Here is a 22,928-nt window from a genome sequence, read left to right as displayed (position 1 = left end):
TAATAATATTTTGCAACTAATGTAGGTAAATTAATTTATTATAAACATGAAGAGATCTATAAGTATATTTTCATACTTAAACGAAGTCCTAACTTTTATTAATACTTGTAATGCCTGCCGTAATCATTTTTTACTTCAAGGTCGCACTTGAACTAAAACATAATTACTGCGGGCATCACAAAAGTAAACAAAATAATTGATTTTAACCTCTATTGATAAAATTGTCCTTGTTTTATTTTATTAACTTACTTCCATTTTTATATAATACGAATAAAATGTACAGTTGAGCTGTTTTGTATTTTATGTAACCTGGCTATGGAAAGTTACCTCCTTATTTGGTGCCAAGTTAATTTTGTGTCATTTGGGTGCTTATGGATCTCAGGCTCAGCTATTGCTCTGGGTAGCATGACAGCATTCCTTATTTATTTATTTTTTATCAGGTTGCCCAGTGATACCTACTTTTTTATACTGTATGTTTGTTTTTCGTCCATCAACGTTAAAAAATAAATGTTACTAGTACTGCTTTGTTTTAATGCACAGTACATAATATACGTTATCCAAATCAAACCGAAACAATAATGTTGGTATTGTCTGCAAAGAACTTTTGACCAGTGATAAGTATAGTCCGTCAAGAAATTGTAGAATATTATTGAGGGTGACACTTATTCCTACGTAACTGTAACATAACATTTTTGACGTAAAATGCTTTAACATGGCAACAATTTAGTACGGATTTATTTAGTTTAATTTTATTTAATTTCTAAGATTTTATGCCGCACTATACCTAAAGGTTCGATTGTCATAACATAACGCGGAAAAAACCCACTTTGGATCGCCACTCGTGGATCGATTTTGCAAGTCCCACAGTACGCTCAATATGGCTTGTGTTGTGGGTACTAGGCGACATATTAACTATTGATCTAAATCAAAGAGGATATAATAGGATAGAGCGGTACTGTCATAGTAAATTTTGTGACCACAGTAAATTCACTGTCATCTATAGACACACATTTATAAAAATACGATGCATTTAAATATGGATAAATGATTTTTTATTTGCATTAATTATTTGTATATGATTTTGACCCATGTTCTTTCACTGATATGCATTAAAATTGTTAAATAACAAACGAAACCGTCAACGCCATCTATACGAGAGTAGGCCAAAGGTAGTGGCGCCATCTGATCGAGAATCAAATTTTCTTGATTTTCGAGGCACGTTTTTTCCTTAGACTGTATTCATCTATTACGGAGTTATATCATTGATCTAAATAAATTGATTTTCCTAAAGATAATCCACCAAATTCCATTAATTTCATTATGCCGTAAGGTTTTTTTTATTATTTCTGTTCATTCGATTTTGCTTCTTATCAAAGGAGTTATAGAGTACCTAGTAACTAACGTACTAACGTAACTAACTGGCGTACTGGAAGAGGCCTATGCTCAGCAGTGGGCGATAAAGGGCTGATATGATGATGATGACAAAAACTAACATTGTCAATCTGACTTACTCGACTATACGAAACGAATATTTCAAAGGAATACAGAAGTGTATCAAATGAATTAGGCACATTATATACCTTACTTACTGCTTACTGCTAGCCTTTCTCCGCAGACGTCTTGTCTGGTTGCTCTTGGCATAGGCCTCTCCCATATTCCTCCACGAGTCTCTGTCCAGAGTACATTATATACCTACCTACATTTAACGCCGTGTCAAACACAAAGGCTGTCACTCGGACGCCACGTCACCGAAGTGTCAAAACTGAAATTGAACTTTATGCACATGCACGTAGGTCTATGTTGCTCTGTGGTCTATGACCGATTAATCCGTCTTTGGCGTTGGACCTGCGGTGCCGATATATCCGTCATTGGCGTCCAAAAGGTTAAATACTTCACAGTAAAGCTAGATGAAACATGTTATTTTACTTTTTTTTACAATGGAACGCTTTTTCAGTCTCAGTTCCTTAAAGGAGGCCTGTGGTTAATACCAAACTAATAATGGCACCTTTAAAAAATCATTAGGGGTCACTGACCTGTCCCAATCAATTGAGGTAGTGCGCGAGAAGTGTTGGTGAGTGTGAAGTGCGTTGGTGTGTGTGTAATGGGGTAATTTGACAGAACCCTCTGCTACGGACTCTTGAGGAATGCGTTAATTTTATTGGTGATTAAGTATATGTGTTATTATTAAGCATAGTTAGCATAAGCAAAGGTGCAGGAAGTTGTCCGGGTAGCTGAGGTGCTCCGACAGCCACTGCAGAGGCGCGTCGCGCGGTATCACGATGCCGTGCGTCCGTAATTTCACTGGAAATATAAATACTAATTAATCATTTCAAAGGCTGTAAAATTAACGCCTCGTATGCTTAGACACAGATCCGTGCGTGGGAATTTAAATCTATTGTATTAAATGTCAAGGTCATTTTTTCTTTTCAATGATCAAATCTGACAGGCCGCATACGAGCGGGTTATGTTACCAATTAAGGCAACAAGATGGCATTCCCTCCAACTCGTTTTGGATGGCGGCGCCTGCGTTTTACATGAAATGTAATATGACTAGACTAGTTTTAGATTAAGGCCACAAGGTGGTATACCCTTCAACGCCCAGAGTTGCCAGAGTGTGATGTTAACGGGCGAGCGAACAGGAAGAGAAGTCTTTTAGTAATGCAAAGCTTGCAAACTCATTTTGTACAAAATGTTGACACCATTATTTGATCTTATGGGAATTTTGGTCTTACAAGATCATTTACTAAAGTGTTAGAATTTACATAGGGTACATCATAATTTATGTAAATATACAATTATTGGTAAAAGATACATGAAAAATCTTACTACCATTAGAAATTTACACTATTTGTAATGTAATATGTAATATACCTATAATAAAGATTTTAAATATTAAATAATTGCAAACCCCGAAAAAACCACCTGAATTACATACTAAAAATCATTAACTTTTCCAATTTTCCCGCCATTTTGAATTACACCAAATGTATTTTTTTTTAACTAAAATATTGCGCAAATTTGAATAGAACATAGGAAAGTGTAATAATTTACGATCAAAATAATTATACAGGACCAAATCGATTTTATCTAATTATGCAATTAAACATATAATTTTGTTTTTTATTGTGTAGGCTGCATCAATCACTATGCACTTAAGGGTTAAGACCACCCCTATAGCTGATTTGCGACATGTAATGAGAAAATCTTAAGGATGCAAAATTCACAAACCGTCAGGCTTATCAGGATATATTTCTGCTATCATCTGCTGGAGTATTTTCCTACTCTTATCACTGTTCTTTGGACTGACTAGATGCTGACTGAAGGTTCCGTCGTCAGAGTATATTCGTATTGGAATGTGCTTGAAGCCTTCGCTGTCACCGTGCGACTCCATCAATCTTCTGTTTATGGCCCAGAACTGATCGAATTTGTCTGTAATAAAATTTAAGTTTTGAGCCTATCGTAGTTAGTCGAGAAATAAGGCGTGTGGCGTCCAAACGTAGGTTTAATCACGCTCATACCAATACATTTCTCGGAAGTTACACCGAACAATGTTGTTTAGACATTTAGATATTTATTAAGATGTCTGGTTCCTACATTGCGCACAAACGGCTGAACTTTTTCGATGAAATTCTTAGATAAAATGTATTTTATGCATCATCATCATCATCATGTCAGCCGATAGACTTCCACTGCTGGACATAGGCCTCCCCCAAGGCTCGCCACTCCCGATCCTGTGCCGCTCGCATCCACCGAATTCCCGCGAACTTCACCAGGTCGTCGCTCCACCTCGTTGGAGGCCTACCGGCAGTTCGTCTTCCGGTACGCATTCTATGCATACTACATACAAAACATTATATCACAAAAGTAATGGTTCAAGGGAGTGGAATGGAAGTAGCATTTTAGTAAGTGAAGAGGTTAATTTACATTTGGCACTTGTAAATTTTAGCGAGGGAGGAAACCTCGAGGAAATGGACGGACCAATACAGTTTATTTAGGTCAGAATAGAAGGCATTAACTATCTTAAAAAGTAGAATGGGCACTAAAATTTGTGTAGTGGAAATTAGTGTGGTGGTTGATTAAGGAAAAAAGTTCTAAGCTGAATTGGATTTGTTAAATTAAAACAGATGCAGCTGCATCCAATTTAAATAATATCAATAACATGCTCTTATAATTAGCTTAATATAATGTAAGACTTCATAAGTGCTTTTACTCTGAGAGCAAGGGAACAATGTCAACCTATAAACGTCCGAGGTTATTTTAAAACTTAATTATTCAATGTTTGTTGCTAGGCCTACTTGAATGTAGAATATTTTTAATCTTGATTTTTGAAACAGATCTTGACAGTGGTAGTAGTTAGCCTTTGAGTGGCAAAAAGTACATATGTTTTTGAATTTAGATGAAACCAATACAAAGGTTTTACTTGCATAATACAATATTACGTATTAAAATATGATGCATACCATTCTGTAAGCCAAGCCAAAGTTGATTGTGATCTTTTTTCTGCATAGTAGACATGACTTGGCCCCGATGCTTGAGGACATCAGCCTCCTTTACAGTGGACATGTAATGTGCTTCCACTACATCTCTGGAAAATGTATACACAATTTAGAATTTGCTCTAATGAAAATATACTTAAAATGGTTCTTTAACATCATGGAAATTGTTGATCCATTATACTGTCATTCATTATACTCATTATATTAGGGATTTCCAATCTCTTTCAGTCTGTGGTGCACTTGCAAGTAAAAAAAAAACTCGGTGCGTTAACCGAGCTTGGCTATTCCATAAAAGATAGGTAACACGGTGAGAAGAATGCCTCATGGCACCCTTCTTTAAATACTGTCTGCAGCGCACCAGGGTGCCGTGGCGCACAGTTTGGGAAGCCCTGCATTATATTGTATTTATGCAACTGGATAATAGATAATAATAAAATGGGTGATAATGCATATACAGTGAAATCTCGATAATCCGGCATTTCAATGGTCCAGTACAAACCGTAATGTAAAGTTTTCTATCTACATTTACACTAACATTCTCTTTATAAATGGCTAAAATTCAAATAACAATTTTCTTTGAATTTATTAGTTTAGTAGTGTTTTTCTATGATGTACTAAATTCATATAATAATAATATGGAGATTTTCTCTAACTTCCAGTAATCTGGGCTCTCTTATGTCAGCAATAGTGCGGAATTGGCTAGATTTGACTGTATTTGATACTGAAAGTGTAACTAGTTTATCCAGTACAGGAATTAGCAGCATGGCAATGCTACAATTGTTTAACATCCTCATTCCTTAATTCCAAAAATGTGATGTAAAAGGTAATTTCATTATAGAAGATTACTTGTTGGGACAATGTAGGAGAATAGCTTCTGGGAACTTGGTGAAGTGCACAGTGAGGTTCCATGGCAGCTGAGGGTCGGTTCCGCAGAAGAGATCATACAAAAACCCTATAGGATAGTGCCACTTGAGGGGCTGTCCGTTGAAGTCAAGCCACATTTCATTATCTGCATTTTCTTGAGATGTGTATCTTAGAAAATGTCTTTTCATCTGAAACGTTACAAAGAAACTTTGAGATACAAATGTAACATCCAAAAATATATAAGCTTATATATCCTTTGTTAAGACAGGAAACGCAAGTTTCTGTAGTACAATAGCTTAAACGTATTAAAAGCAGTTTACCTTATCAGTGACCAAAGGAAAAAAACTTAATCTTGGAACCATTACATAGAACGGATCGGGCTGTTGAATTTCCATTATTTCTTCTTGATGTAATTGAAAGCATATTGGTAACTTTCCGTCCCATATTTCACGCAATACTTCTCTGTCATTCGCCATTACAGAATTGGTAAAAAGCAGCTAACGACACATTTAAATAAATTAAATTTTAAGCCCGTTTATCACAATGAAAAGAAAACTATTCAATTTTATCCTGTAGCTCGAGCTCGATGTCTGTCAAACTGTCATCCTATGTCTGTCAATACTCAAAGCTGTTCGGGTATTTTTTTAAACGCTGAATTATAGTCTTATTTGTCTGCATGTTGGCGTTCATGCCGTTCATGTTTTTCCCCTACCCTATTTTTAGAATGGATACGTCTTTCAATTTTTTCGTTATCTGCAAAGAGTATATAACCACTACGTTTTAAGAGACGGGACTTCCTTACTGGCTGGCCAATGGAATCAATTTACTACATAGACCTAGCATTACATAGACCAGCTATACGCGTGCGCCCGTAAGGGATAGACATAGATGACGTCATAAACGTGGGGATACCATATTGGTAAAAATTACCCCAATATTTGATATCACGTTGGGGCGATTACCCTGGAGGCAAAGTTAGCTTGTTTGACGGTATTAAAAAATTGTTAAATAAAATGTCAATGGGCCGTTCTTTTTAGGCGTATAAACAATGAAATACCTCCTATAATTCGCGCAGGTGGTACAAAACTAAATATGTTTAGTAAATAAAACGTAAAATAAAATGTATTATGGGTTTTAATTTAAAGAAATCACAAATCGCAATCACACCAATTAATGTACACCACATTTAATCTTCACAACATTTTTTTATTTATTTTTTGGAATTAGAAGTACGAAAAAACTTCGAGGTCAAAATTACAATAAAAAGAAATATTTTTATGGTTCATTAATTGGAGCTGCTATTTGAACACGCCTTATACATAATATTTGAATGGCATACAATACAGAATTTAAATTACAAATTTTAGAGTAAATAGACTTATTTTAAATGGTAACAAAAAAAAAATGTCCGCCGGCGCCATCTTCACGTGTTTATCAGCACAGGCGCGCATGCACGTGTGTAATTATTTAACTATTTTTTTGTTTAGATATTCTTTCCAAAAGTTGTAATAACTATGCAATTTAAAATATTATGAGAAAGGTACAATGCGATATTTGTTAAGGTGGTAAGAGGCATAAACCTGCGTGCGCCTTGGCATACGTTTGTATTTACTAAAAAAAACTGCTAAAACAGAAAACCATGGTGGGTAAGAAGAGAAAACTTAATCAAAAAGGCAATGAGTTCGAGTATGACCCAGTGCCACGACATTTAGTCACATCCCATATCAAAAAGCAGGAAAAGCGGTTAATAGTGATATTAGAAGGCGCTCAGTTGGAAACAGTGAAGGTAAGGTTGTAGTAGTAAAAGTGCTATTGTAATGTTTGCCTAGTTATCATTTCAGTGAACGAGTGTCGCAAGATGATTAAAAACATTTATATAGTATATATAATATTTTCATTGTTATTTATTGTAACTTTCAGGCTGGGAATAGCTTTGAGCTGTTAAACTGCGATGACCATGCTAACATTCTTCGCAAGAATGACCGAGACCCAGGCTCTTGCAGGCCAGACATCACGCACCAGTCACTCCTTATGTTGATGGATTCCCCGTTAAACCGGGCTGGTCTACTTCAGGTGTATATTCACACTGAAAAGAATGTACTCATAGAAATTAATCCACAAACTCGGATACCTAGAACATTCAAGAGATTTGCTGGATTAATGGGTATGTATCACTAGCTCTGTTTACTTTTTAGTCAAATATTAAGATGTATTTGTATCTATCAGAACATTAACTTCTCTGCCTAATATCTCTTTAAAAGAGTAGAATCCAATAAAACTAGGTACATTTAATTGGTTACCTGCCCAAGCTCTTTCCTTGCAAGGAATATCTGCCAATTTTTGTTTTATATATATTTTTAGTATTGTATAAAATAGGCACTGCAATATTTTGTACAATCAGCAAATTGGAACCCTAACTAGATCACTGGTAGAACTATTTGACTGTTTGTACTCTGAAGCTTAACATGCGGCTATACATATTTGCAAGGCGAAACCAAGCTTAGCTATTATACAGTATCTGGTTTTCACTTGACATACAAAGAGTAGGTTATATATTTCGAGTACGAAATGAATGTAGCCCATATAATTGTATTCCCTTTTTTACGGAGGCTTTGTGACATAAGGATCCTCTTACAGAGGTGTCACGACTCTATGGGGATGCAACCCAAAGGTTGAAAACCAATGCGTTATATTAAAGAAGTAGCAAAAATGCACTCAAATCATCAAAATATTTATAAAAAAAATTGCTTTTTTATGTGGTCAAATAATGACCCTAAACCCTAATCAAGAATATTTATGAAGATATTGACATGCAATGCTAAAATATTGCCTGTTGCGAATGTGTTATGCGAAATTATTTAATGCTTTAGCAGTAGTCTTTTTCTATTATTCATATTATCTCATTCACTAGCAGTGCTTTTTTTGCTTCAAAGCGGAAAACGCGTGTTATTGGCTACGCTCGTAGCGGATAGCTCGCACTGGCAGTGAATGTATTATGTGCTAATGCAGTTTTACTCTTCTCAAGGTGCAATAAGATTGTATGTAGTATTCTCTTGTATTGTACAGTCTGCTGAAGAGAAGTACGGATCACTAATCATTTAATTTACACTAAGAACATTTTAAGCTGGGTACAGAGTTATACTAAATAATTAACTAGAACGTATTAAAAGAAATGGGAACACAAATATTAGCTAAATGAACTTATTGCCTTTAAAATTTTATAAGCCATTTTCGGAAACCCATCAATTGAACACATCTGTTGGTGATGAAATAAAACTATGAAAACGGATTATATCGCGTATATTGAATTTATAATACATCCCGACGTTTCGAACCCGAGATGGGGTGACATGTCACCCGTTGACCACGAACGCTGTAAAGGGTTCGAAACGTCGGGATGTATTATAAAATTTAATAGTTTTATTTCATGAGTAACTATCGCGGTAACCGAAGACAATATTACATCTGTTGGTGTTCAATTGTAGGCATAGAATAAAAAGAATAATATATTGCATATTCACTTGCGAATTCTTGAAATATATATATTTAGTATGTCTTATTTTTCCCCTATATACAAAATAGGTTGGTGCCATGGTTAACCTTATTTGCTATGCAAATATATTCATTATTACCCCAATTAGAGGATAATCTTGTGCTTCATGTGGATAATGCTATTGTGATATTTTGATTAAGTATACAAGCTTAAACATTTATATTGTCTTTTTTAAACAGAATTGTTGTTTATTTTATTTATGCAACACTACAGTCATTAGATAAGCGCCAATATTGCCATTATATAAAAAAATATACTCTTCTTCAAGTGTACCTATTAATTTAAACATTTTTAATATTTTTCCAGTGCAACTTCTCCATAAATTCGCTATCAGAGCATCAGATGGTCCCATGAAGCTCTTGAAGGTCATTAAAAATCCAGTGACATCACATCTGCCCGTGGGCGTAAAGAAAATTGCCATGTCGTTTAGTTCGAAAACAGTGCAGAGCTGTAGAGAACTCGTCCCTAAAGACGAGCCTATTGTCTTGATCGTGGGCGCCATGGCACACGGGAAAGTGGAAGTGGACTATGCAGAGGATGTTGTATCCGTTAGCAACTACCCTCTATCGGGGGCCTTGACGTGTGCCAAGTTGTGTTCCGCCTTTGAAGAAGTTTGGGGCGTAGTCTAAGGAAGTAAATATATACCCAAGTAAATAGTTTTCATTTTTAATCTGTCTTATGAGATGCACCGAATAATCCCTTTCAGTGGTGGATTAAGCGGCATGAGGCCCGTAGTATGTTCTCAAGTGATTCTAGGTATGCATTAGATATTTTAACTGACCACAGACTGTAGTGGTAGGTGCGCTGGGTCTCGGTAAAGTAGACTAATCCGCCTCTGATCCCTTTTGCTTCTTTTTTGTTGCTTGGCCTACAAAAGTTGATTAGTGTAGAAACTGTAGACGTATCTAGGATTTCTGGAGCTGTGCTGCTCAACAACATTTCACGAGAAAATGAATTCAAAGAAAAAATGTGATTAAGGCCCAGTAGGTTCGTTTTATTTCCTCACTCTCACTGAGCGTAAGCGTGAGCGAGATGGATGTGGGTTTATTTTTTATGTCTAAATAATAATAAAAATCTCTCGAGCATAATATTGCTCATTATTAGAAATATGTTACATATTTTTAGTTTTTGTGCAAAATTTATTATAATTTTTAAAGTGCATTTTAAACCTAAGTTCGTAATTTTTTCTATCGAGTGAAAGTCAAAACTCCGGATTAAAATCGCTGAAGTCCCTAGAAAAAGAAAGGCCTCAAGATTGCTAATTAAATTTTGGCAAACGTATTGTGATCTAAAAAAGCGCTACGACTTTTCTCTGCACCTTAATTATTGACACTCGATATTGCTTGCTTAGTGCGATTTATTCAAAGTAGAAAATACAATATGGCTGGTAGTTCAGTTTTAGTATCGTTTCTTTATAGTGAATAAGTGAAACCCAACCTACTGAGTAACATTCAAGTTAAGATTTCACTGATGGAATATTTTAAGTATGACTTCATGCATACGAGATAACAAAGGTGGAAAGAGGTCTTCCAGCTCGTCGAAGCGAAGGTTATCGAGGAGGCCAGAACAGAAGATTTATGCAGTAAGTATCTAAATCTATTACGGTGTTTTAGACGTTTAGGTAGATATGAATGTATTGCTAGATCAAGGGTTAATAATGACTGTTGACACACATGTAGCTATGCTATAGGGAGATAAATCGCGCGGACGCGTGTTGTTATGTCAAGTTTGCATTATAACCCTTATTCGTATTCGTTTTGCTTTATTTTATTGTATATTTTTCACACCACGCGTTACTTTTTATTTTTAATCCCTTATGAAGAACAGGAAGGAAGAACTTTTTTCGAGAAACGCTTTAATCACACATAGATTGTACTCCTCAAACGCTGACACTTTAGTTCAATAACTTTTAAAAATTTGAAATCTTTAGACTTCCTATTTTTCATACAAATTAAATGTTATCTTCAATGTACGCCATTAAAGTCGACGTCAATAGAACTTGCAAAGAATGTAAACAAATACGACAGATTTTGTTAGCGTTTGACATATAACCTAACATTTTTACGAAGGTTATTTTCCCTGAAATATAAATAATTAAAACTTAATTTAACTAAAAATGTATAGGTATGAATAAAATATTTAAGTATATAGACTGTTGATAAGGTCATGGTTGTCCTTTTAAAGAGCGAGATTACGAAGTAATGAAGGTAAAAATGGTTTGTTTACATTATTTCCAAGTTCTATTGACGACGACTTTATCATTGTGATCGACGCTGCTTGTCACGCCTTAAACATGACAAAATTCACAATACATTGCGTCTTATTAGCTTTAGTGTATTAAAAATCAAAACAACTTATTTTTGGTCAGAGTAGTTTAATTTTTTGCTTGTATTACCGGCCACACTGGTACTACCTATATATATAAAATTAAGTAAAACATGAGACGTACAGAACCAACTCGTTATTAAGCGTCACTGAAAAGGCCTCCACTCAGCTTAACCCTTAAATGCATGATTTTTGTTTTAGTCTGAAATTACAATACGAGTAACATAATTGTTTTCTGATTCTCGGAAAAATAATAAAACTCAATAATAAATCAGTGTTAGAATTTACATAGGGTCAATCATAATGTATGTACCTAAATATACTATTACTGGTCAAAGATATATGAAAAATCTTACTACCATTAGAAATTTACACTATTTGTTATATATATACCTATAATAAATATTTTAAATATAAAATAATTGCAAACCTCTAAAAAAACCGGCTAAATTTCATACTAAAAATCATAAACATTTCCAAATTTTCCGCTATTTCGTCTTAAAACAAATGTATTTTTTTAAACTAAAATACTGCGCAAATTTTAATAAAACATCGGAACGTGTATTTACGAGAAAAATAATTATACAAGACCAAATCGATTTGACCTAATTGTAATTATGCATAAAATTATATGTTTTTTGTTGTGTAGGCTGCATCCATCACTATTTTGCATTTAAGGGTTAAGTGATGCAGCGGCGTAATGTTTAGTGAGCTATCATTTTTTAGGGTTCCGTAGCCAAATTAGTAGCCATAGTATAACTCGGCAGCATGTTCGAGTCCCCTCTTGAGACCAAGGCTATGGTTTGTAATATATAAAGATTTGTTAAATAGTTAAAATATGTAACATTCCATGTCTATGGTTTGTCAAAGGACTGTCTCATTTCAAACATGGACAGAGATAATCATACTATCTTTGTCTTACACTAGTACTAGCAGAGCACCCAAAAGAAAAGGATGAGTGTAGTTTTTTTTGCTCTTATTTACTGACAATTTGGTTTGACCAACTATAGATTTTCGCTTAGTTAGAAATGTACTTAATATTTACTCTGATAAAGGGTAAATGGAATAAGGGGGGTGGGTAGTTCCGGAGGGAAAAAAAAATTTGTAGATAATTTCGAATAGGGACTCTTATTACAGCGGAATACGAGTGATTTTTAAATGATTTTCAATTTACGAGATTACCCAAATACACAAACGAACAAACTTATCCCTCACGCTGCGTCTTACGTAAGCGAACAACTCGCGAACGCGATAAATAAATAAAGATTTGGGGACAATCTTACACAGAACGACCTAGCCCCAAACTAAGCAAAGCTTGTACTGTGGGTACTAGGCGACGATATACATACTTAAATATGTAGATAAATACATACTTATATACATATAAAACACCTATGACTTAGGAACAAATATCCGTGCTCATCACACAAATATTTTATATTTTTTTATTTTATAAAATACCTACAGCAACTATCCTTACAGGTAACCCTAATACAATAGTGCATTAACCTTAAATTAAAAATAATCCTTATTACTACTTAACTAAATAATTCAAATTAAAAATTCAATTTATTACAATTACTTACAATACACAATAGTCAATTTAGATTTCAATATGTCATTACACAATAATTCAAATTAAATTTCAATCCATTACATAACACAATACATATAAACACGTTTTTGACAATTCCCACATAGAGGGCAATAAAAAAAATCTGTTTTGTCGGCAACGAGGTTCAGAACGTGTATAGTACGGCTGAGAGGTGCCTTACGGAGCAGATTCGTCCTGCCAGTTGGCTCGGCCAGCAGCTGTGGTTGCCGCCGCCGCTCGGTGTACCTGTCAGGCACGCACAGCTTGAACATTTGTAAAATGTCCGGGTTGCAGATACTACCGCGGAGAACCCGAAGCAAGTAGCACGACTAGCACGTAAGCGCCAGATTCCTGCGAGTTTCTAATTTGTCGTAACCGACCATGCCAATCACAAAAAGTGTGGGATACATCAGCGGATAGAAAGGATACACTCCATACCGTTTCCAGTATAAGTATCTAGTAAACTTATTTTGTATCCTTTCTATCATGATGCTGTATTTGGCCTCATGCGGAGCCCATATTGCCGCGTTATATTCTAATTGGCTTATTCTTACCAGAGCATTGTACAGCGCCGAGACGGCTTTCATATGTCTGAGAAGCTTACTGCTCGGCGGAGTACAAAGCCCAGAATTTTGAACGCCTTTTTACATGCACTGACAACATGGTCCCTGAAACTATAATTAATAACCTCTAAACTATAATTAATAACCCTTATAATTTCAAACCCGGGACCATCGGCTTCGCAGGGTCATTATTACCCACTAGACCAGACAGGTCGTCTACTTATTACAGCCTTAAATATTACAGTGACATGCCCCCTCCTTGGTAAATTCTTAATTATGGCTGAATAATTTCTTGATTCTTATTTATTTATTTATTTAAAATTTATTGCACAGTATAAAATATACAGTGACAAAATGCGGCCTTAATGCCACACGGCATTCTGTATCAGTCAACCTTTAGGCCAAACAGAGAAGCACAGTTGATGCAGGGTATGTAAAGAACACTAAAACTTGACGCTTAAAATTAATAGGCACAAATATAAATGTAATGTATTCTTCGTATTGATAGTTCTGTAAGTTCTGTTACTATTATATGTACGCAGGTAAGATATCCCTTCCACAGATAAAATAAATGATGATATTACTGAGCCTCAATTCAGTTTTTGCCGATATTTTTCAACAAAAATAGTAAAAATATCACATGTAGTTTAGGATTAAACCAAAATATATTATTTCGTAGCATAGGACGCAGATGCAGTCCATATCACAGTTAATGTAGCCAATGTAGGCAGTAAGTCTTAAATACACATACTTAATTTGTACGATACGATAATATTATTATCGTAAAAATGAAGTGTGTTGTACCTTCCCTATGGTACTTTTAATATTGTACCAATGTTAATTGTAATTGTTAATTATATGTATTAAAAAATAAAGTTATCTAATATTTATACGATTTTAACACCCCCTAGCACTGACTAAAATACCGACTTGGTTTCACATTACATCTCAAAACTTTTTTGTAGTAGAAGAATTGCGTTGCGAGACTTGCATCTTTTTACATGTAATGTTTTTGATGGCATTGAATATTACGCGAAATTCTGCGTAGGGGGCGCCACTACCACAATCTGAGGGTCTATCGCGAAACAGGAAAATCGAAATCTCTGAAAACTTGTCAAAAACCTATTAAAGGAACAGTATGTATAAGTTACTCTAAAGAGGCTAGTGCTGCACTCTGGTGGCAGAACATTGCAGTAATACCCCCTATTGTGATAACCTCCTCCTTTTGAGATTTGGAAGTCAGTTAAAATAGTATTTTGTACAATCGTGATATAATGGAGAGCTTATCAGTCGAGTACCGTGTTAATTGGGTACGAAATTGATAAGCTTGATTATATCACTATTGCATACAATACTTTTTCTACGAGTCAACAAAAATAATACTTTAAACTAGTAGAATAAGCAAACCAAAAGTATACAGCGCAGATACGCGAGCTGCTGCGGGCCCGCGATACCTTCATACTCGTATGCGCTCCGGGTTGGTCAACGACACCTTCTCGTAACTCATAAGGCCCTGGTACCTGCTCCTTGCTAATTCAAGTTTTAGACAGTTTTTTCTTGATTTTGGCCACCGTAGCTTATGAAGACTAACAAGCAACGCTAAGCGGTTTTCGTAGTCACATGCGCGTGTCTGACTTATGAAGCAATTGTTTCTACTATACAACCTAAAATAAGTAATTAATTTGAGCTATCGTTTTGTTTCATCCTCTTGACCGCGGCGAGCTGTCATTGGTCAATTTCATTATAGTCGACAAAGGTTTTTCTACTTGTCGACTGTAATTGTAGATTTCGTATACCAAACCTTAATTGGGTTGTTTTCATGTATGGATTCCCAACTCAACTACAATATTCATTTGTTGACTCGTAGAAAAAGTATTGTGTACAGTACAATACCTAGTGATATAATTAAGCTTTTCAATCTCGTACCCGGTACTCGACTAACACTAACACGGTACTCGACTGAAAAGCTCTCCATTATATCACGATTGTATAAAATACTATTATATGTGGCGCAAACAATATATATAAATCTGTATCAGACGGGTCTGTATAATCGGTCTTTTAGGAGTTACCAAATTTATATTTAGGTGTCATTGGCACAGTTCGGTAACTTAGATTATTTATTCAAAACTACATTTTTAATATGGTACAAAAATCTTAATCTTCAAAAAATAAAACCAGTAGTTTTTTTTCCGTCTGCCGTATCTTGTAGCGTAGTCTAATAGGCTCACACGTTTGCTAGTAACACGCAGCGCGCGGTGCGTTTGAATATTTTGAACGCCGCCCTCTTGGTTCTAATTTGCAACAAATGGCGTCGCCGGCGCACGGGCGGAAGCGGCGCGACATCCGTCGAATTTGTACCTAACCCTCACTAGACACCCTCGACTAATATCTAATTAGCAGTTACAAGGATGCGTCTGCATTCATACCTTGGTAGCTTGAAACACGTTCGTAATTTTTCAATAGTTTTTTCGGCTCTTTCCATACCCACTTATTGCTCTTCATACTTTCTTTAATGCCAATAACACGCAAATGCATGGCAATAATTATCGGGCGCCTTATACGTATACACTTGCTTACTCTCATTGAGTATTAAATAAAAAAAAACGATTTGAAAATCATTTAAATAATTATGAAACTGCTAAATATTGTTCTGACTCTCTTTGCCCGAAATCTGATTCTGTATTACATTAAAGTATTAATAATAACGCGTGTTATTATATTTTCTGTAAGAAACATTGGAATCAAAATGTTTGTTGCTAACTGACTATTTTAATACGTACATATTTTCGAATACCAACTGACAAAAAAAGATATCAAGATAATAACATGATAGGAGAGCCGCGGGTCAGAGGGATGGAATGGAATGCACGAAGAATGCACTTTATCCTGCTCTGACCGCGTCTATCTGTCATTTTTTGAGTGGATCTCTACGTCGTTATGCTGAACAAAAAACACTTGGGGATATCGCTCGAGACAATCGCGCGTTTGGGGATTTAAACACTTATAAATTGACAACGTGGCGTCAATAAAGTGGAGGTACCTTGTGTTCATGTCTTCTCGCTGTGGTATGGATGGAGAGACGTGGGAGAGACTATGTAAGAAAGCAAGAGCTGAGCCCCGTAAAGTCAAGCCGCGCCTTTGCCTCCTCGCCAGTCAACTAAAACTAGATTCTCGACAACATACCGTAAATGGCATAAGGACCGACTCTTGCGAGCCAATTAAATGCACAATAATGTAAAGCAGCTATGAACTAAAAATGTGAGGGCTCGAAAACAACTTTGTGCTAACTTATATGGCTGGACCCATTGAACTACAGCCGATGTGTTCGAACGACTACATGTATTATTTATATCTTATTCCAAAGAATATACCAGTTGTTTTTTTCCGATTTGAAATAAACAGAACTTATGTTTCATGCAAGAACTAAGAAAGAAACAAAAACAGATCTTTTAAATGGAACGACTTTTTTACGAAAAAGGTGTTGCTAACTCGATGTTATCTTTTTTGACGAAGGATCAGAGAGGCCATAAGACCGCGGAAGATTTCTGAGAATTCAAGCATTGGGATCTCATCGCACCATCGTAAATTAAACTTGTATTAGAGATTAAACTTGTTAGTGTTTCAGATTATTACTTACATGTACTAATAACAAATACATACTAGTATGTATATGTAGTAAACTTTATGAAAATAACGTTCATGCCCCTCATCCACACCCCCTTTAGACACCTAGCTGTTCCTAGATTCATTATAAATTAAAGACTTATCTTACCCTTATTATTATATAATAATAATATAATAATAATAATATCTTACCCATAATCTCATCTCAAATCAGTTTGCCAGTGTAGGTATGTTACTTGCATAGAGGGGGACGTTCGGTGAGGGAAGTGAGGAATGCCGGTGTTTCAAGTGTCTACCTATAAACATTCATAGTAGTTGCTGCGTCAAGGCAAATGACGGTGAGTCAGGTGACGACGTAGCAATGCAGTGGCGTGATGTTATGACACGTTATTCTCGTATCTATCACAATTGTCATGTGAGGAATGATTAATGCTGCATTTATATAATACATAGGTATATTAATATACATATAATAATTGCTTGCATAAGTAGGTAATAGAATCATGCGATTAAATCGCTATCGTTTATCACGTTTGTCCTGTCTGTTTGTCCTTTTAAATACTTAACAAACAATTATTATATTTATTAACGATACTTTGTACTTTGAGGTGTAATAATTTGAATTTTTAATGGAGCAAGTGTAAATAATTTATGTACTACAAGAAATCTTGTGTATTCTTATTCTAGTGACATCATGATGTCACTAGAATAAGAAAAACAGCGTATGACAAAAGACGATAAGCGCCAAAAAAATTGACGTTAAGTTCATAGCCCAGGCTGTTTTTTAATCATATTTGTTAAGGAATAAAGCGTGTATGGTATTACACGAAAGATTTCCTAGCGTCGAATCAATGGTCGGTAAACAGTAGCAAGCGGATTCATTGTATGTCGGATTAAACTGTCGCTATTAAGGAAAGGAAGCGCAGGCGCAGGCAGGACTACGGCGAGCGAGGAGCGCGGCGCGGGGGGCAGCATTGTATGCAGATGTAACGCACGCCCGCGCCGCGCGCGTCTCATCCGCCATATTGGGATCACAGTACGTGTGTGACAAAGCGAGTCCGAATAATACGAGTATCAGATAGATAGAGCCGAACGGGCCAGACTGAGCGGCGCGCCGCGCGCTGCGCGCCCAGACCGATCGGCGCCTGCGCGCACAAAGGGCTTATTGTATTCCAAGCCATCCATTTCTTTAGAAGGGACCCTTCATTTTTTCTTCAGTCTCGATACCAGAATGACACACAAACAATAGGTTTCCGTCCCTTTATTGGCACCTTAGTTTTTTGCCATGTTTCAAATGGACCTACCTTCCTCCGAATCACAACCTGTTCGATTTACCGAGCATTTGTCCATTTTAGGCTTCCGATACTGGCAAAATCTTTTTTTATGGTACAGTAGATACTTAACAAAGTTTTCTCAAAATAGGTATGAATATTGTTACTAAAGTAACAAGTTTCACGTTGGTTTTTAAGTACGTAAGGTATCATAAAAATACGTTAAAAAATAAACATAAAATGGATTTATTTGCCTTCAATTCCAATTGAGTCTGATATTTATTAATACATTAAACACGAATAGATAGATACATGTAGTAAACAGTCTTATTGTTAAAGTAACTGTCTGTCTGTAGTCTGTATGTATGTTTTAACATCTTTATGTTTATACCCCTTACTTGACCGATTTAGTTTGAAACCCGGGGAAGGACATAGGATGATAGGATACCCTTGAATTTTAACCAAACAATTATTATGAATTTAAGAGCGCGGGCAGAAACTAGTAGGTACCTGGCATTAATTAAAAACCTGTAAAACAAAGTAGTCTAATTATTTTTTATTATGTACAAATACTTAAGTGCACAGATTCGACATAACTAAAAATGCGTTGCTGATGAAGTACCTAAAGCTGTCGTTGTCGGTATAGTTTTTACTTCTATCGACGGCGACGAGGCAGTTTTCTCGACACTATGCGGGCAGACGCCCACGGACACTCAGCGTTCCACGAAACAGGTTTCCTCTCACCGACCACGACCAAGCTGCCGGTGTTCGTTCACTATTCCAATCAGAAGAAAATTCTGATTCCGAATAGATATTCAATTCGATAAAGGTATTTAACAGTTTTGAGAGTCTGAAGTAAGCCCATTACAAGTTAGTTTATCGCAGTAGACTAAACAAGTAAACACGCAATCCGATATGCAAAACTCAGTAGTAGGTAGGTACATAATTACATTTTCACGTTCTTGGAGCGTTATTCGTATAGGTCTATCTGTATCTTTATTATGTCATCGCAGTGAAATGTTATCTACATCCGCCTGTGGAAGTCCAACCCACGTGATGACAAACATCACGTCAATTTCTTCCACTGTCGTATAGCTATGGTTTCTGTGAAATCAAAACACGTTATATGGACTTCATTGATTATGATTAGATTAGTGTGGATTAGTGCTACGAATTATAGGTACTATCCAATATGCAGACTTATAGGCAATAGTAAATTGTTAACCAAGGGTTGAATGGCACCTATTTTTGTCGAGGTAGTTTGGCGCTCGAACGCAGTGAGAGCGCCAATAGTCCGAGACGGAGATGGTGCCTTTCACCCGAGTTAAACACTCCACTTTTCATATCGAATGCGAGGAAACAAGACAAGGCAATTTTGCAAAATCAGTAATTAAAGTACCTACGGCCACGGCCGATATTTTTCCTTAGGACCTACTTGCAATCGGAAACTACATGTGTGAAGATAAATAACCCCTAGCGAAAATCATTTAGACTGAAATATTTACGAAAACACACATATTTTAACAAACTGCAATAATTTTAAAATGATTTGTTACAATTGGCTTTTTGTTATTTACTTATATAACTATTGTATAATTGATAGCTGTTGGTTCTCCGAAAATAAATAAATAAATAAATAACACAAAAATCAGCAAGATTGCCTCTCTTACTTTTAAATTTTTGACTTTTTCGTTCTACAACTCCTACAATGTTCAATGGCATCCTACTCATTCCGCCAACATATAAATATTTTAAAGAATTTAAACATGAAATAACAATTTAATTAATAAAATAAGCAATTTTTATCTTATATTTTATTTTATTTTATTTTCATGAATATAGTGCTAAATAACTTTAAAAATCCATTTTATATCATACAAACGTTTAACTGTGGCTGTATAAGATTCTGCCTTTGCTCATTTACGCAAGTGTAAAGTTTAAAAAAATATTTTTGGTCTATTCCTTTTGGTTCCTGCCTTAAGAAATCGAGTAAATACAATTAAACAAAAAATCAAGATTAATTTATTTTAACAATTTACTTACAGCATTTTTGATAAAAATGATTAATGCGGGATTAGTAAAATTAGAACTACCAATTGTTCCAGGCGGGAAAATAAAGACACTATTTTTCCATTCTGTTTCCAACCAGTTGCTCGTGGGATGGGGACGCAGAGGAGTACACCACTTTTCTGCACTAGAGCAGAATCGTATCACTTTCTGCTCACTTTTTAGAACAATAACGACCCACTTTCAGAGCATGGGATATGAAAATGTTTTTTTCTGCTGATGATACCCATTCGCAAACACCAAGACGGCACACATTATAATTATTATTATTACCTATACATCGCGTATAATTAATATTAAAGTCTGTCCACGAAAAAAGTGGTCATGCAATAATAGTGTAAATATTTTATATTTATATGAATGTGAATTTTCAAGCAGCACGTTTCGTACGTAAATTGTGGATATCAAATTACATATTAAAAATACAAACATGATATACCCTTAGAATTTCTATGAATTTTAGCAATATATGTATATCCCATCGTTTGACCAATGTTTTCTTGTACAGCGTTTTCTGGCAATCTTTGTCTTTACCAAGTTTTCCTGCAAAATATATAGTTTTTTTATTAGATAATTCAAATTATACCTTATGACGTCCTCTTTTCACAAAAGAATCAATTTTTCTAATTGTATTCAGATTGAGATAGTTCTGAGGTTCTAACTTTGGTGAATTTGACTATTTGACAAAAAAATGCCTTCTAATAAATACTACTTTCAGTGCTTGTTACTAGAAAGTCTGCCTGACTATCACAAATAGAAATGAGTTTCTAGAAGTAATTTTTTGGTAAGATGACATTCTATAATCTGCCTAAAACAGCTTGTAAAAATACAAATACAGTTAACATTGTAGCGGGAAGCGAGTGAAGATTGTCAAAAAACGCTGTACAAGCAATGTAAGGTATGATGGAATTTATTTGGCGAGAACTCAGACAAACCTATACATTAAAATACGATTTTATTTTTGTTATATAGTATTATATATACAAATTATTAAAATAAAAAAACTTCTTGAAAATGTACATTCGGTAAAAAGATATACCAGATCATCCACCACCACTGTTTTTCGTGGACATACTTTATTGTCTAATCAAAATTTTGGTACAGAAAGAAATGCTAAAGTATAAAAACGCCCATTCATAACATATCTAGTTAGTAAACTTTGACTATGATATGTAGTAATATGTACAGAATACCTACTATTTTATGTGGTATGCGGATAAAGCTGACATCCAGATGACCACTGCAGCTGCAACTGCATTACTGTTGCGGTATTACTTCTACGGCGTTGAAGCGCTTCCACTGTCAATTTCCTTGATAAAATAAGTCATGCCATGTCATGGTTACCTTAGTTTTTGAAGGAACTTGCACACCTGATGAAATGTATGTGAACTTAAATACTTACATAAGTACCTACCTATTGATTTTATTATAATTTTGCGCGTTTAAAATGATAGCCAATAAAAACATATCAGTTTTTTATATATATCGCAGGTAGCAGTGTTTAATTAATGCAGTGATCTAGTCGAGTCGATAGAATAATCTGAGCCACAAATAACTGATTGCATTAGATGGCCGTGGTCACTTGGCTAGGCGCCGCCGCCGGGCCGCTCTCGCCGGGCACCCATTGCACAGTATGTAAATGCGCCAGCGCCCTACAGTAACGATTAATTTACATTTAAGACCGCTCAGACCAGACTAGTTGGCTTCAGGATCTATTAATACGAACTAGGTATTCTTGGTAGTTTGTGCTTAGATTTTGAAATCGTATTTTAGTTTAGCTATCAAATTGGGCAATGTTTATGTTATAGGAGCGTCGCCGGTCAGAATTACGAATCAAGACTCGCGTGACTTGCTCCGTAGTCCTTTCTGAAAAGCCGTATGTGATCATGATTACATGTTTTTGTTTGCATATAAAACCTTTCGTCTTAACACGGCAGGTACGGTGGGGTGCTGGGGGGGGGGGGGCGCATACGCTGCCCGCGTCGATAAACATGTTAGATAAGATTCAGAGGGCGTACCGCGAAAATCGAAACGTGCAAATTGCGAGGATCTTTCTCTTTTACTCCAATGAAGGCGTAAAAATTAGAGTGCATGACAGGGAAAGATTCCCGCAATTTGCGAACTTCGATTTACGCGGTTATAGCCCAGAGCCGGCAGAGCCCAATAGGAAGTTACATGTAGGGTAAAATGATAATAACTGCCGACTTGAAAACTACAATCAGTTTTTGTACATTGTTACCACAATGAACAACTGGTAAAAAAATGCTGCAATGTTTTTAAGTAAAGGAAAAAATAGTGCCCCTTCTTTTTCTTACCTACATAAGCTAGAGTCGGACCAAGCTACCTCTGCATGGCATTTAAAATTAAAAAGTGTGGCAATATCATCATTAATGTCAGCAAACTTGGCTGCAGTCACGTGCGCGAGCGCTACGAGAATATGAGGGCTTCGTGCTTAACATAACGTACCTATCTAAAGTCTAAACCATTAGGTAGTTGTCCAAGTCCATCAATTGTGACGACCTCATTAAACACAAAGAAAAGGTATAACAACTTTAAATGATCACATTT

At 35.6% G+C, this 22,928-nt stretch overlaps 3 protein-coding genes across 3 annotated transcripts in view; 2 read left to right on the top strand and 1 right to left on the bottom strand.

The window, feature by feature from the left end:
- Positions 1 to 22,928, top strand: part of LOC134754777 (protein ROP) — a 260,729-nt gene that overhangs the window by 105,414 nt on the left and 132,387 nt on the right. The window lies entirely within an intron of this gene.
- On the bottom strand, positions 2,138 to 5,947 carry LOC134754000 (autophagy protein 5). Its single transcript, XM_063690043.1, has 5 exons — positions 5,681 to 5,947; positions 5,343 to 5,548; positions 4,461 to 4,585; positions 3,229 to 3,429; positions 2,138 to 2,301 (listed from the first exon to the last, which is right to left on the bottom strand). The coding sequence occupies exons 1-5, from the start codon at positions 5,834 to 5,836 to the stop codon at positions 2,195 to 2,197; spliced, it is 795 nt and encodes a 264-aa protein (XP_063546113.1). The 5' UTR covers positions 5,837 to 5,947; the 3' UTR covers positions 2,138 to 2,194.
- LOC134753914 (ribosomal RNA small subunit methyltransferase NEP1) lies at positions 6,798 to 9,567 on the top strand. Its single transcript, XM_063689878.1, has 3 exons — positions 6,798 to 7,146; positions 7,281 to 7,524; positions 9,220 to 9,567. Exons 1-3 carry the CDS (start codon positions 7,000 to 7,002, stop codon positions 9,540 to 9,542), a joined length of 714 nt encoding a protein of 237 aa, XP_063545948.1. The 5' UTR covers positions 6,798 to 6,999; the 3' UTR covers positions 9,543 to 9,567.

This window comes from Cydia strobilella, chromosome Z (assembly GCF_947568885.1).
Source record: "Cydia strobilella chromosome Z, ilCydStro3.1, whole genome shotgun sequence".
NCBI lineage: Eukaryota > Metazoa > Arthropoda > Insecta > Lepidoptera > Tortricidae > Cydia > Cydia strobilella.
This window is presented reverse-complemented; position numbering and strand designations above follow the sequence as displayed.

What these genes read in the sequence shown, in the direction of transcription:
- LOC134754000 (XM_063690043.1), bottom strand. Translation starts at nt 5,836, where the DNA reads ATGGCGAATGACAGAGAAGTATTGCGTGAAATATGGGACGGAAAGTTA. An exon ending in TTCCTTTGGTCACTGATAAG is followed by an intron (nt 5,549 to 5,680) that starts GTAAACTGCTTT and finishes GTAACGTTTCAG; the next exon opens with ATGAAAAGACATTTTCTAAG. An exon ending in TTGGCTTGGCTTACAGAATG is followed by an intron (nt 3,430 to 4,460) that starts GTATGCATCATA and finishes ATTTTATTACAG; the next exon opens with ACAAATTCGATCAGTTCTGG.
- LOC134753914 (XM_063689878.1), top strand. Translation starts at nt 7,000, where the DNA reads ATGGTGGGTAAGAAGAGAAAACTTAATCAAAAAGGCAATGAGTTCGAG. An exon ending in CTCAGTTGGAAACAGTGAAG is followed by an intron (nt 7,147 to 7,280) that starts GTAAGGTTGTAG and finishes TGTAACTTTCAG; the next exon opens with GCTGGGAATAGCTTTGAGCT. An exon ending in GAGATTTGCTGGATTAATGG is followed by an intron (nt 7,525 to 9,219) that starts GTATGTATCACT and finishes ATATTTTTCCAG; the next exon opens with TGCAACTTCTCCATAAATTC.